The following is a 13,691-nucleotide window of genomic DNA, read 5'->3' as shown; positions in this document are numbered from 1 at the left end:
TTCACGTTAGACTTGCCATTGGTGGAGCCTGGGGGAAGATGCTTTGACTAGGGGCTACATTCCCTAGGGAGGGACATCTTGTCAGCTTTGGTACCTTGGGGAGGGGCTAGGCCCTGCCTCAACTTGGTATGTAGACATTGTTGACTAACCAAGGGAGGGCTTTCCCCCTCTGAGGAGTGGATGAGGAGTGGGATGGGGGGAGGTGAGGGGGCGGGAGAAGGGGAGGGAAGGAGAACTGGGGTTGGTATGTATAATGAAAAAAAAGGGGGGGGGGCTAGAAAGAAGGCTGCTAAGTCCAACTGAGAGCTGATGCTGACTGGATAAAGATCCTTATTACTATTTATTTATTTATTTTGGTTTTTCGAGACAGGGTTTCCTCTGTAGCTTTGCTCCTTTCCTAGAACTCGCTCTGTAGACCAGGCTGGCCTCAAACTCACAGAGATCCACCTGGCTCTGCCTCCTGAGTGCTGGGATTATAGGCATGCACCACCACCACCCTATTTATGTTTTCTTTAGACAGAGTTTCTCTGTGTAGTTTTGGTGTGTGTCCTGGAACTTGCTCTGTAGATCAGGCTGGCCTCGAACTCACAGAGATCGGCCTGGCTCTGCCTCCCAAGTGCTGGGATTAAAGGCATGCACCACTGCCGTCCTGCTTATTACTGTTATGTATGTAGTTATCATTAGGTAATTGTGTATCATTATGCAATAATACAGTATCATTATGTATGCAGTTACTATTACTATTATTATTAGTGTGTGATGTGTGTGTGTGTGTGTGTGTGTGTGTGTGTGTGTGTGTGTGTGTGTGTTGTGTGTGTGCATGGAGGCCAGAGGACAACTTTAGCTGTCTCCCTGTTTTTTAAGACAGTGTCTCTCATTGACTGGAACTCACCAAGGAGCCGAGGCTGGCCAGCCAGCATGCCCTAGACAGCTGCGTGTCTCCCCCTCCCTCTGGCTGGGATTGCTCAGCTTTCCCTGCTTCCTTTTAAAATGTGGGTCCCGGAGAGTGAATGCTGGTCCTCCTGGCAAGGAAAGCACTGTCTTGCCTTGGCTGACCTGGAACTCACTCTGTACACCAGGCTAGCTTTGAACTCACAGAGATCCAGAGTTCTGGAACTAAAGGCATCACGGAATAATTGCATGATCACTTAGGTCATTTTCTTCCTAAGAACAAAATTTTGTCTGTCTCTTAATAATAGTTGAAAACCATTTCCATGTATTAATGTGGCGTATGTTCCCACCTTAACAGTTATTGCCCGTTCTTCATATTTGCAGGTTTCACATGTGGATATTGAAACAAATGCATATTGGAAATGTGTTTTGAAAATTGCACGTGTATTGAACATGTGCAGATGTTTGCTACTGTCCCTGAACACAGCAGTCTGGCAACCATGAGGCGCTTACACGTTACCCTTTAATATTAAATGTTGGTATGCAACTCAGGGGTAATTTGATGTACCACAGATGATGGTACATGGTATCCAAACATTTACCATTTTATAGAAGAGTTGAGTATCCTTGGGTTTTGGTGTCTGTGGGAGTCTTGATACCAACCCCTGTGGATTCTGGGTAATATCTGTCATGGCACTTCATTTCATTCCTACAATACTCAGCAAGTAACTTTTTGCTTATTTTAAGTTTCCACCGTGAAAAGTTTTGTAAGAATTATTTTCCCACCCTTTGGATTATTTCTTAAATACATATATTCTCCTTCATACATGGTCAAATAGTTAATTACTTTATAAAGTACGCAGACAATAATTGGACTTGCAGCCCACTCAGTAGGAGGGAATTCAAGTGTGATATTGTAAACCTAGCAAACTACCAGTGTCTGGTGATGTCATGGACTCAAGAGGAAAACCTATGACTGACTTTCCTCAACCAGTGCCAGTTCTTACTTCTTTCTAAATCCTTATCCTTCTACCCACAGAGAAGTGTGGCTGTCATCCCTCATCAAAGACATTTGTTGTAGCAGACAAAGACCATTATAAGAAGCCATAACTGGTCAAAATGTAGAGAACAACTGTAGATGTAACCAACCGTCTTATTAAACAAGAAACACAGAACCAATGCAAAGAAGAAAGCCAAGAGGTCAGAGCTAAGAGCTAAAACCTTACCCTTCCTTCTGCGGTGGTCCTACCTTTCTGAACCAGAGCTACTTCCTGTGTGTCTATCTTTTTATAGTGTTTCTGTTCTGCCTTCTCATTGGTTGTAAACCCAACCACATGACCGCCTTGTCACGGCCTGTCTGTATAGACCTCCAGGTTTTCTATGATTGGTATTGAGATTAAAGGCATGTGTATCCAATACTGGCTGTATCCCTGAACACACAGAGACTTACCTAGCTCTGCCTACCAAGTGCTGGGATTACAAGCGTACACCACCACTGCCCTGCTTTCCTATGGCTTGCTAATAGCTCTGACCCCCAGGCAACTTTATTTATTACCATACAAATAACATTTGAATACAAATAAAATATCACCATAGACAACTGACCATGGGTGCCTGTAGGCAACCTTTGCATCTACAATACAACCTCTCTACCTAAAGATCATGGACCTGCACAGAAGGAAGGGCAGGAGATGGTAAGAGCCGAGGACCAGGGAGTCTGCTGCAGGATTGTGTCCTATAGATATGACGGGGAAACTGAACTCAGGAAGTCCCAACAATATGCCTTCTTAAACAAGACTGAAACAAAGATAACACCAGTCTGGATGCCAGTGTTGATGGGGGAAATCTCATGGGGTCCCAGCTCTAGATGAGGAGCTACAGGCAATTGATGACTGCTGAAAGAGGGATAATTAGTCTTCCCCAGGGATGAACCCCCTAAATGGTTATCCAATACCTAGTGGCCAACTCTTAAAAACATACATGCAAGCAACACTCAATGGACACATTGGGTTGTGTGTGTAATATATATATATATGTGTGTGTGTATAATATTTGTATACATATGCACATATATGTATAACAGTAATAAGGAAAAACAAGCCATAGACTTGAGATGGACTGGGAGAGCCATGGGAAAGGATTGGAGAGAGGAGAAGGAGGGGGAATGATCTAATTATATTTTAATTAAAAATAAAATTGAACAAATAAAGCAGGAGCCATCTCACATCCAAGAAACACCTGTCACCACAGAAGACGGACTCCACCTTATGGTGACAGGCTAGAGGAAGGTGTTCCAAGCAAATGACCCTGGGAGACCAGCAGGTGTCACTGTTCTAACACCTGACAGGGCAGACCAAACCAAAGCTAGTTACTTTTTGCTGAGTTTATCAGTTCTAAGAGTTTTCTGGTAGAGTCTTTAGGGTCTCTTGTGTATTGAATCATATCATCTGTAAGCAGAGATACTTTGGCTTCTTTCTTTCATATTTATATTCCCTTTTCATTAAAAAATAAATTATTTTTTTTAATAAAAAATAAAAAATTATTAAAGGAGAGATAGAGCCGATTGGCTCTTGTCTTCGCCCTTGGTTGCCTGCTAGAATACGAAGGTTAAACCCTACCGCTGACAAGACCACACACTTTGGTCACAGGACCAAATCAAGCTGAGACTGACCTGGAAGCCTCCTGCTGGAAGGCTAGTTCATACCATCGGAAGGTCTATGCAAGCTCTCCAGGGAGGAAGGATATTAACGGCCCCATTGAGCTGTAAGAGCTTAGAACCCTAAGAATGGGACAAGATTCCCCAGGGCTGCAACGGTTGTACTTGGACACCGGGAGCAACAAACAGCTATCTACTTGGACCTGATGCCCTCTCAACGGGATGGAACTAATGCCTGGACCCAATGCCCTCTCAACGGGATGGAACTAATGCCTGGCCAAGAACACATGGCTGGAGAGGATCTAGGTCTGCCAGGAGCACCTACAACTACCATATTACTAAAGTAATATTGTTTCCAACTGTCTTCTAAATACTCATCCTTGTACCCACAAATAAACGCAGCTCTCATATCTCATCAAAGAGACTTCTCTTTACAGCTATATCACCCTGATAGCAAAAAGCAAATAAAGACACAAAAACACAAAAAGAAAATTATGGATCAATTTCTCTGATAAAAAATTATTATTATTATTTGTTCATAAAAAATTATAAAAAAAAATAAGGCTTGAGAGATACCTCAGTGGTTAAGAGCACTGGCTGCTCTTCCAGAGAACCCAATTCCCAGCACCCACATGGCACCTCACAATTGTCTGTAACTCCAGTTCTGGGGGATCTGGAACCCTCACACAGACATACTTCCAGGCCAAACATCAATGCACATAAAATAAAAGGAAATAAATCATTAAAAAAAAGTCAATGGGCGATGGTGGTGTATGCCTTTAATCGAATTTTTAAGTTCGAGGCCAACCTGGTCTACAGAGCAAATTCTGGGACATCCAAGGTTCCACAGAGAAACCCTGATCAAAAACACAAAAAACAGAACAACAACAAAAGAATTTATCAACAAGATACCTGCAAATAAAATTCAAGAACATATAAGAGAGATCATTCACTGTTATCTGCAGATATGGGGATGGTTCACTAAATGTACATCAGTAAATGTTATGATTTCATAAATGTGCTCAAGGACAGAAGTCACAAGATCATTTTGATAGATGCAGAAAAGGCTTTTGGTAAGATCTACCACCCCTTCATTTTAAAAGTCCTGAAGAAACTAGGAATAGAAGGAACATATCTCAATATAATAAAGGCTACATATGATAAACCTATAGTAAACACTCTATCCAATGGGAAGAAATGAAAAGCATTTCTATTAAAATCATGCTACAGTATTCACTTTCTCTACTCTTACTCAATATAGTACTGTAAGGCTTAGCTAGAGTGATAAGACAAGAGAAAATAAAAAAGGGATATAAATATGAAAGGAAGAAGTCAAAGTATCTCTGCTTACAGATGATATGATTCAATACATAAGAGACCCTAAAGACTCTACCAGAAAACTCTTAGAACTGATAAACACTGTCAGCAAAGTGGCAGGGTACAAAATCAACACACAAACATCAGTAGCCTTCCTCTGTGCCAATGACAAATATATTGAGGAAGCAATCAGGAAAACAGATTCACAACAGTCTCAAAATTTTACCTCGAATCAAACCTGACCAAGAATGTGCAAGACCACTAAGTAAAAACTTGAAAGCAAGGACGAAATAAACAGAGGAAGCCAAGATGGAAAGGCCTGGGTTGGAAGGGTTCATCTTGAGAAAGTCATCCCACAAAAAGTACTGTACGGATATACAGTATTTCTTTAATTATTCATCAGATGATGAACACTTGAATGGTTTCATTTTTTGGATATCATTTAACTTTCTACTCATTTGACTGGCCAAAGTGAAAACAGATAATACCAAGTCCTAAATTTTTCAAAGGAAATGGTACTCATAAGAGTATAAATTTATTCAACCATGTTGGAAGAAACTTGGCATTATCTTGTGAAGTTGAACCTTCACATTTTTTTTTTAATGATCCAGCAATTTGACCCCAGGTATAGGCTCAAGAGAACTTTAGCATATAGGTACCAAGGGAGACATCTGAGAATGTGAATTATTCTTAATAGCCCTAAACTTGAACCACTTGTGTATAAGAACAGCTATTACTGCAGGGAATCCTGTCATACAGAGGAGGAAAGAGGCAGAGCCATAGCCGAGTCTGAGCATTTTATTTATAAGATGGAGAAAAATAGTGTGTTGTTTATTTATTTATTTATTTATTTATTTGTCAACTTGATATAAGCTAGAGTCATCTAGGAAGAGGGAATGCCAGTTCGGAACATGCCTCCCTTAGATCGCCCGTAGGCAAGTCTGAAGGACATTTTCTTAGTTAGTGATTGTTGTGGGAGGACGCAGGTCACTGTGGGCAAAGTCACCCTGGCAGTGTCACCTGGCCTTTGCTTCAGTTCCTGTCTGCAGGTCCCTGCCTTGAGTCCCCTTCACAATGGGCTATCAAGAGTAAACTAGAACACACCCTTTCCTCCCCGAGTAGTTTGTTTTTTTGTGGTGAAGTTGATTACAGCAACAAAAACAAACCAGGACAGACAGTATGCTTGCCTGCTGGAGCACGGACTTCACGGCAACGGGAAAGATAGAGAGAATTGATGCAGAACCTGGTTGTGTTATACAACCCTCACCTCTTCAATCTTTCTTTTTTTTTTTTTTTAAACAGTTGTTGAGACTTTAAAAAAAAAGATTTATTTATTATGCATACCTTGTTCTGCCTGCATGTACACCTGCAGGCCAGAAGAGGGCACCAGATCTCATTACAGATGGTTGTGAGCCACCATGTGGTTGCTGGGAATTGAACTCAGGACCTCTGGAAGAGCAGCCAGTGCTCTTAACCACTGAGCCATCTCTCCAGCCCCTCTGTCTTTTTAAAATTGGAAATAAATTTTTCATACCATACATTCTGACCACAGTTTCCCTTCCCTCTTCTCCTCCCAGAGCCTCCCCACCTCACACCCATCCAATCCCACCAACTCCTTCTTTCTCTTTAGAAAACAAACATGCCAACAAACAGACAAGCAAACCAGAATAAAACAAAGCAAACAGATAGAAAAACAAACAAAACAAAAACAAAGCAGGAGAAACACATAGTTACCCCGCCTCCCATAAAAACACAAGATTGGAAACTATAATAGACGGCAAAAGGCAAGTAGGGAACAAAAGGCACAAACAAAGCATTATGAAACACAACATCTCCAAGAGTACTACTGAGCTTTTGTGCTGGTCGTCTTCCGCTGAGAGCGTGGGGCCTCCCCTAAGTGTGGTTTGTATGCCAAGTAAAACTCAAATGCAGAAAACTAAATTTCCCTTTACAAGTAGTTGTCAGCTGGAGATAGCTTCTGGGTTAGGGATGCGAGCTCGTGCCTGTGTCTCCTGTCAGCGCTGGGACTCCATCAGGCTCTGTGCACGCTGCCAGTCTGAGTTCATACGTGGATCAGTCCCGTCGTGTCTGGAAGGCACCGTTTTCTTGGTGTCTCCCGTCTTCACTGGCTCTTACAATCTTTTTGCCTTCTCTTCCTCATAGTTCCCCGAGGCCAGAGCAGCTGGGGAACTATGAGGGGGTTGTTTGATGAAGACATCCTATTCAGGACTGAGTGTTCCACGGTCTCTCACTCTCTGCACACTGTACGGTTGCAGATCTCTGTATTAGTTCCCATCTTCTGCAGGAGGAAGCTTCTCCGCTGCTGGCTGAGTGAGACCCTGATCCACGTGTATAGCAGAATGTTGTCAGGAGTCATTATCATGTTCTCTCAGCAGAACAATAGCACTTGATTTTTCTCTAGATGCCTTGCCTGTCCAGTCTCAGGTTCCTGGCCATCTGGGGAAGTGTTAGGTATGGGTATCATTTCATGGAAATAAACTAAATCCAACTAATTAGTGGTTGGTTACCTACACAACTTTTTATCCAGGGCTTATCCTTCCCTAAAGTGCTCTAGGGAACCAATTTCCTTCTTTTCATACTTATTTGGATTCTGAGATAAAATATAAGTGTCTTTTCCGATGTTGGCGAGAGTCTAAGGAGAGGCTGGATTTGTGTCCTGCAGTACGCTAGCGAATGAGTTTGGGAAAACGCCTCAATATAAAAACCTGGCCAACAAGCTCAGTCCAGAACCGGAAACAGATGCCAGCATGTAGAACTGCAGCTCAAAGCACAGCACACAGGACGCACAGCACACAGGACGCACGCTTCTCCCGCCGTCTGCGCGGACTCGGAACCCAACAGCAGCCAGGCGCTCAAACCCTCCCGCCGCCCAGCGGCCCCTGCGCGCCGCAGGAAGCCCGGAGAGGGCGGGGCTCTGGGCGGGGCCGCCGCCGCCAGCGCTCGCCGTTCATTGGCTTCCGCGCCGGAAGCTGCGGGCGCCGTCCCGCTGCGCACGCGCCCTCCGGTGCTCGGGGGACGCTGGAGCCGGCCGGCGCCATGCTGCGGCCGTGCGCCCTGCGGCCGTGCGCCCTGCGGGTGCTGGCGCGCTCCCGGGCGGGCCGCGGCTGTCGCCGCTACGGTTCGTGCTCGGCGAGCGGCCGTGGCGACGCCGGGGAAGCGCGGGCCTACTTCACCACACCCATCTTCTACGTGAACGCCGCGCCGCACATCGGGCACCTGTACTCGGCGCTGCTGGCCGACGCCCTGTGCCGCCACCGTCGTCTCGGCGTTCCGGGCTCTGCGTCCACGCGCTTCTCCACCGGCACGGACGAGCACGGCCTGAAGATCCAGCAGGCGGCAGCCGCCGCGGGTCTGTCCCCGACCGAGCTGTGCGATCGAGTGTCTGCCCAGTTCCGGCAGCTCTTCCGGGAGGCTGGCATCGCCTCCACCGACTTTATCCGCACCACGGAGGCCCGGCACCGGGTGGCGGTGCAGCACTTCTGGGGGGTGCTGGAGGCCCGGGGTCTGCTTTACAAAGGGCTTTACGAAGGATGGTATTGCGCCTCGGATGAGTGCTTCCTGCCCGAGGCCAAGGTCACTCGGCAGGTGGGTCCGTCGGGGGACCTGTGCCCAGTGTCCCTCGAGAGCGGGCATCCTGTCTCTTGGACCAAGGAAGAGAATTACATTTTCAGGCTTTCCCAGTTTCGAGAACCACTCCTGCGGTGGCTTGGAAACAATCCTCAGGCGATCACGCCGGAGCCGTTCCACCAGACAGTTCTTCAGTGGCTGCAGGAGGAGCTGCCCGATTTGTCCGTTTCTCGAAGGAGTAGCCACCTGCACTGGGGCATTCCGGTTCCCGGGGACGATTCGCAGACTATCTACGTGTGGCTGGATGCCCTGGTTAACTACCTCACCGTAGTTGGCTACCCGGATGCAGATTTCCAGTCTTGGTGGCCAGCCACCTCTCATATCATAGGTAAGGACATTCTCAAATTTCACGCCATTTATTGGCCCGCCCTTCTCCTAGGGGCCGGATTGAGGCCACCACATCGCATCTATGTCCACTCGCACTGGACGGTGAGTGGCCAAAAGATGTCCAAGAGCTTGGGCAACGTGGTGGATCCGAGGACTTGCCTTGATCGCTACACTGTGGATGGCTTCCGCTACTTTCTCCTTCGGCAGGGAGTTCCCAATTGGGACTGCGACTACTATGATGAAAAGGTGGTTAAACTGCTGGACTCTGAGCTGGCAGATGCCTTAGGAGGTCTTTTAAACCGGTGCACTGCCTACAGGATAAATCCTTCTGGGACTTATCCATCTTTCTGCGCTGCCTGTTTCCCCAGTGAGCCAGGGTTAACGGGGCCATCGGTTCGTGCGCAGGCAGAAGACTATGCGCTTGTAAGTGCGGTGGCCACTTTGCCCAAGCAGGTGGCGGACTATTATGATGACTTTCAGATCTATAAGGCTTTGGAGGCAGTGTCCAGCTGTGTTCGGCAAACTAATGGTTTCATCCAGAGGCACACACCTTGGAAACTGACCAGCCCTGCGGATGCCCTCTGGCTGGGTACTGTGCTTCATGTAGCCTTGGAATGTTTGCGAGTTTTTGGAACCTTGCTTCAGCCTGTTACTCCAAACTTAGCTGATAAGCTGCTGTCAAGACTGGGGGTCTCTGCCACAGAGAGAAGCCTTAGAGAGCTCTACTTCCTACCTCGATTCTATGGACACCCATGCCCCTTTGAAGGGAGAAAGTTGGGACCAGACACTGGGCTTTTGTTTCCAAGACTGGACCAATCCAGGACCTGGCTAGTGAAAGCCCACAAGACCTAGAAACTCAGTCCTTACTTGCTGATGGTAAAAGAGCAAATGTATTCCTTTTGCATTTTCAGAAGTTAGTGTTTAGAAAGTGTCGTACCAGGTACCAGGCACCTCGCCCGGCCCTTCCATTCCCTGTGGCCCTAACCACTGTTCTCTGTTCAGCACTGTCTCTGAGAAGGATGCCTGAGGAGGGACCAAGTTTCTGAGACTGTTCCTTCTCATTGTGCCTTCTCCCAAACCATGGTCAGACTACCTCTGGTGTTTCTACTCAGGCTAATTTAGCACAGCCCCTCCTTCCGCAGAAACCAGGACTGCAGTCAGTCCCTGGCCGGCTTCACAGATCGGCTCTACTCTGTTGGACACAGTGGGTCTCCAGTTGAAGAGGTTCTGTTACTGGAGCTATAGGAGCCAGTGTCCTGGCCTGCATGCCTTTGGCCCATGTTCATTGTCATTTTTTAAACAGCAGCACTTCTGCTCTGTAATACTACACTTCATCCAGTAGATGGCTCTGCTCTCACATTCAACTTATGTGTGTAGTTTTAGAAGACTGAGAAGTATTTTCCACCGTCTAAATTCACAGATCTTTAGAATCATACTGTTTTTTTCTTAAAGGATAACTTTGGAACCACTGCTATTTTAAAAATACAAAGATACTAGAATTCTCATTTTAAAATTACTAAAAATGACATGTACAGTAATAAGTAAATATAATAGGTTATTTATGATAAAACTATAAAGCTCTTAGGTACACTGTGCATTACAAATACTAAATTTTAGTAATGATTATATGTATAATTCATCTATAAAGCCCTCAAAGGGCAGTATTCTCTTTATATTTATTTCCTGACATCCATAATTTACCTCATACGATTACTTTTGGTCAATCAGGATATATAATACAGAAATTATGTAATAATTGTTAATATATTTATGTCAAAGTAATTTTTGTTGATTACTTCTCTTTTTTTGAGACACGGTTTCACTATATAGTTTAAGCTTGCCCCAGATTCATCCGTCTCCTGCTCGGCCTTCCAGGTGCTGGTGTTGTAGGTGCACCAGCATGCCTGTCCTTCTTTAACTTGTTATTAAAGTTTGATGTAAGTACCTTACTAAGAGCTGGTCAGTTATTTTTATGGAAGGTAATGTCGAAGGGAACAAATGATCAGTGTTCAGGACTGTCAAGGGTTCAGGGCTTCTCCAAGGCTTCATAAAAGAACATCCAGAGATGATGTTAAGTAACAATACAGTGACTAGAATGTAGTAAGTCACTGTCATATCTCATAGGTAATGGGAGAGCTAGGCCACAGCTTAAAATGCAAGCTTGCTTTGGAACGCCCATTCTAAGTATGGTGTCAGGCGGAAAGGGCTCACCATGAAGTGAACAATTGTGCTGGCAGTTTCTCCAGACTTACTTTAAGTGCCACCATTCAGCTCCAGTTTCTGGTAATTGGCAAAGTGACAGGCTGTGGGTTGCTAGGAAGCACTGTTTGGAAAAGAATGCTTGAAGACATTCTAACGGTGGAAGGACATGTCCCCAAGTGCTCCTTTGGACTCTGCATCATTCTGTGCTTTCGGTCACTGTAGGTCTCCAGAGGGCGTATCTTGTTACCTGCTGGGATCAGTAGGGTGGACTCTGGGGTCTTGGACGCAGTCTCTGAGGGCTGCATAGTAATGCGACTCAGCTGTTTCCCTAAAAGGCAGGCATGTAGAGAAGCAGTGAGGTTCCACCTCTCCTTTGCGAGCCCTGCTGCAGCGCTGAGTTCCTGCACAGACTCACTGCGTCTTCCTTAGGTGATCTTCCTCATTTCCCAGTGGAGCTCGCTTGCTGTTAGTGGAGGTTTTGCAGACTGCTACTCGTGAAGGCATTTGACCAGCTGTTAGATACTAGGAGTCAGGAGATCAGAAGAGAGATTCCTAATTCTAACAGCCAACTACTTTAAGTGGAAAAGTGTGGTAAACCGGATCCTACTTGTGATCAGGAAGGTCAAACAGATTTCTGTCATAGACACAGTAGGTGAAACAAATAACCTTCTTGAACACATTTGTGCTTGGCTTGACACAGCAGTTTACAATTGCCAAGGGGAGAGAGTTATATTTAGTTGGAGAGTTTGTACTTCCAAGGTGAGAGGCACCTTAACTGATCTGGGAGAAGGGAATAAATGTGGAGATTTGTAAGATACCCTGTTCCAGACATGTTAGTCCTTTATGGGGCATCTTATAGACCCTTTTGCTATCTCAAGATACTCTTGTGATCCTCAAATACTCATTTTGGTGTACTCTTGAGGCAATATTACAGGAAGTGACAGCCCAGCCTAGATCAGGTTTTCAAGGGCTGTCACATTAGGAAGCCGTGAAATACAGCTTAGTGGTAGAGCACTTATCTAGAATGAAGGGGCCTTGGGCCAATCCTAAGTACTGCCAAACAAACAACAGATCTCACCTCTCCAGACTTCTGTCCTATATCTGTGAAGTCATGTAGGCAGCAGCAGTGATGTTTATGTTAAATAGTATTACTGTGTACTGTGTTCTGCAAACAAACTGATACATTAGGCTCATTCCTAATTGGAAAACCCATGGCTGTAGAAGCAGCAAGCAGACAAGAATCTTTGATTGCATCAAAACCTCAGGCATTTTATAAACAGACATTTTTCTTGAGAACCTATGAGCTTTAAAAAGTGTGAACAGGCTAATAGACTATAAAGTTGATGCTGACATCAACATCCCAGGCTGGAAGATGGGCCCTTGAGCACACATTTGTTTGATGGGTTTTGTTTTGGTCAAGGGTCCACCTGTAATTACAACAAAGAAGTTCCAACACGGGGATGGGCATTAGTTGGTCGTGTAGGCTTCAGAAAGGATGACCCCAGAAGCAGAAGTAGGTAAGAGTCTCAAGATTATCATAGGCATGGCTTCACGGTTCCATACTGCTCCGTGTATGTCCTGGCAGTGTGCTGCACTGGTGTCAGTTATGGGGGAGGCCTGGACGAGATGTGGCCAGTGAACACTGCCGCCTTATGATCATTTATGATCGCCTTCTCAGGGCGACTTCCCACCCGTAGTGCAGCTGAAGAAACCTCTTGCTACGGTAGTTCTGGGTGTTAGAAACTTTGGGTCTTGGGGCTGGAGAGATGGCTCAGAGGTTAAGAGCACTGACTGCTCTTCCAAAGGTCCTGAGTTCAATTCCCAGCAACCACATGGTGGCTCACAACCATCTGTAATGAGATCTGGTGCCCTCTTCTGGCCTGCAGTCATACATGTTGTATAATAAATAAATAAATAAATCTTTAAAAAAAAAAAAAAAAAAAAAACTTTGGGTCTTGCCCTTGTCTTACCCAGTATCTGGAGACAGGAGGGTGTGGCTGTGACTACAGTCACATCTGTTTTTGCAGTGAAGTTTTACTAGTCTGGGGGTAGGGGAGGGACTGGGGTAAGATTGGGGTACCCAAGAGCAGGGATTATAGAAGAAAGCCTTTCTCTCCCCTGAATTCTGAGCATGCACAGCTGATCCTGTCCCTTCTGCTGGAGCTTTGGATAGGACTGGTGAACTTAAAAAAGTTGTGTGTCTCTGTGTAAGGATGAGAGTGAAGCCTGCAGGAGTTGGGGGGAGGGTAGGGAGGGGTGGGGGCGAGTTTGTATTCATAGGTGTAGGCGTATGTAATGTAGAGGTCAGAAGATGGGGTGAGGTGTGTCCTTACCCTCTTACCACACTCCAGTCAGTCTCCTCACTCCTGAGTCAGCCAGGCTAGTTGGCCTGTTTCTACCCCTGCCTCCCATCTCCTCCCGGGGCCTGCTGGGATTGTAGGTGCCTGTACTTCTGTCTGGGACCTGGGGCTCCACGCTTGGGTAGTCAGGCTCACAGGGAATCTCTTTACCTGCTGGGTCATCTCCCCAGGACTGGTGAACTCCTAACAAGGAATGCAGTAATCTGGTTAATATTAAAGAGCTGGAACAGTGACTACCAAATTAAGGTTAATGCAATCACATTTTATACTTGTAAGTTGGGTGTCTTATT

General features: G+C 45.7%; 2 protein-coding genes across 2 annotated transcripts in view; one reads left to right on the top strand and one right to left on the bottom strand.

Annotated features, from left to right (window-relative positions):
* Rftn2 (raftlin family member 2) overlaps positions 1–10,878 on the bottom strand; it is a 74,847-nt gene extending 63,969 nt beyond the window's left edge. The window contains exon 1 of the mRNA XM_076550367.1: positions 10,785–10,878. The gene's annotated coding sequence lies outside the window, so the exon portion shown is untranslated. The remainder of the gene's footprint in view (positions 1–10,784) is intronic.
* Mars2 (methionyl-tRNA synthetase 2, mitochondrial) lies at positions 7,895–10,788 on the top strand. The gene has a single exon (XM_006974882.4). The coding sequence runs from the start codon at positions 7,922–7,924 to the stop codon at positions 9,689–9,691; it is 1,770 nt and encodes a 589-aa protein (XP_006974944.2). The 5' UTR covers positions 7,895–7,921; the 3' UTR covers positions 9,692–10,788.
* Positions 10,879–13,691: the final 2,813 nt, after the last annotated feature.

Source organism: Peromyscus maniculatus, chromosome 13 (genome assembly GCF_049852395.1).
Source record: "Peromyscus maniculatus bairdii isolate BWxNUB_F1_BW_parent chromosome 13, HU_Pman_BW_mat_3.1, whole genome shotgun sequence".
NCBI classification, from domain to species: Eukaryota; Metazoa; Chordata; class Mammalia; order Rodentia; family Cricetidae; genus Peromyscus; species Peromyscus maniculatus.
Note: the sequence above shows the minus strand (reverse complement) of the source record. Positions and strands in the feature narration are given on the sequence as shown.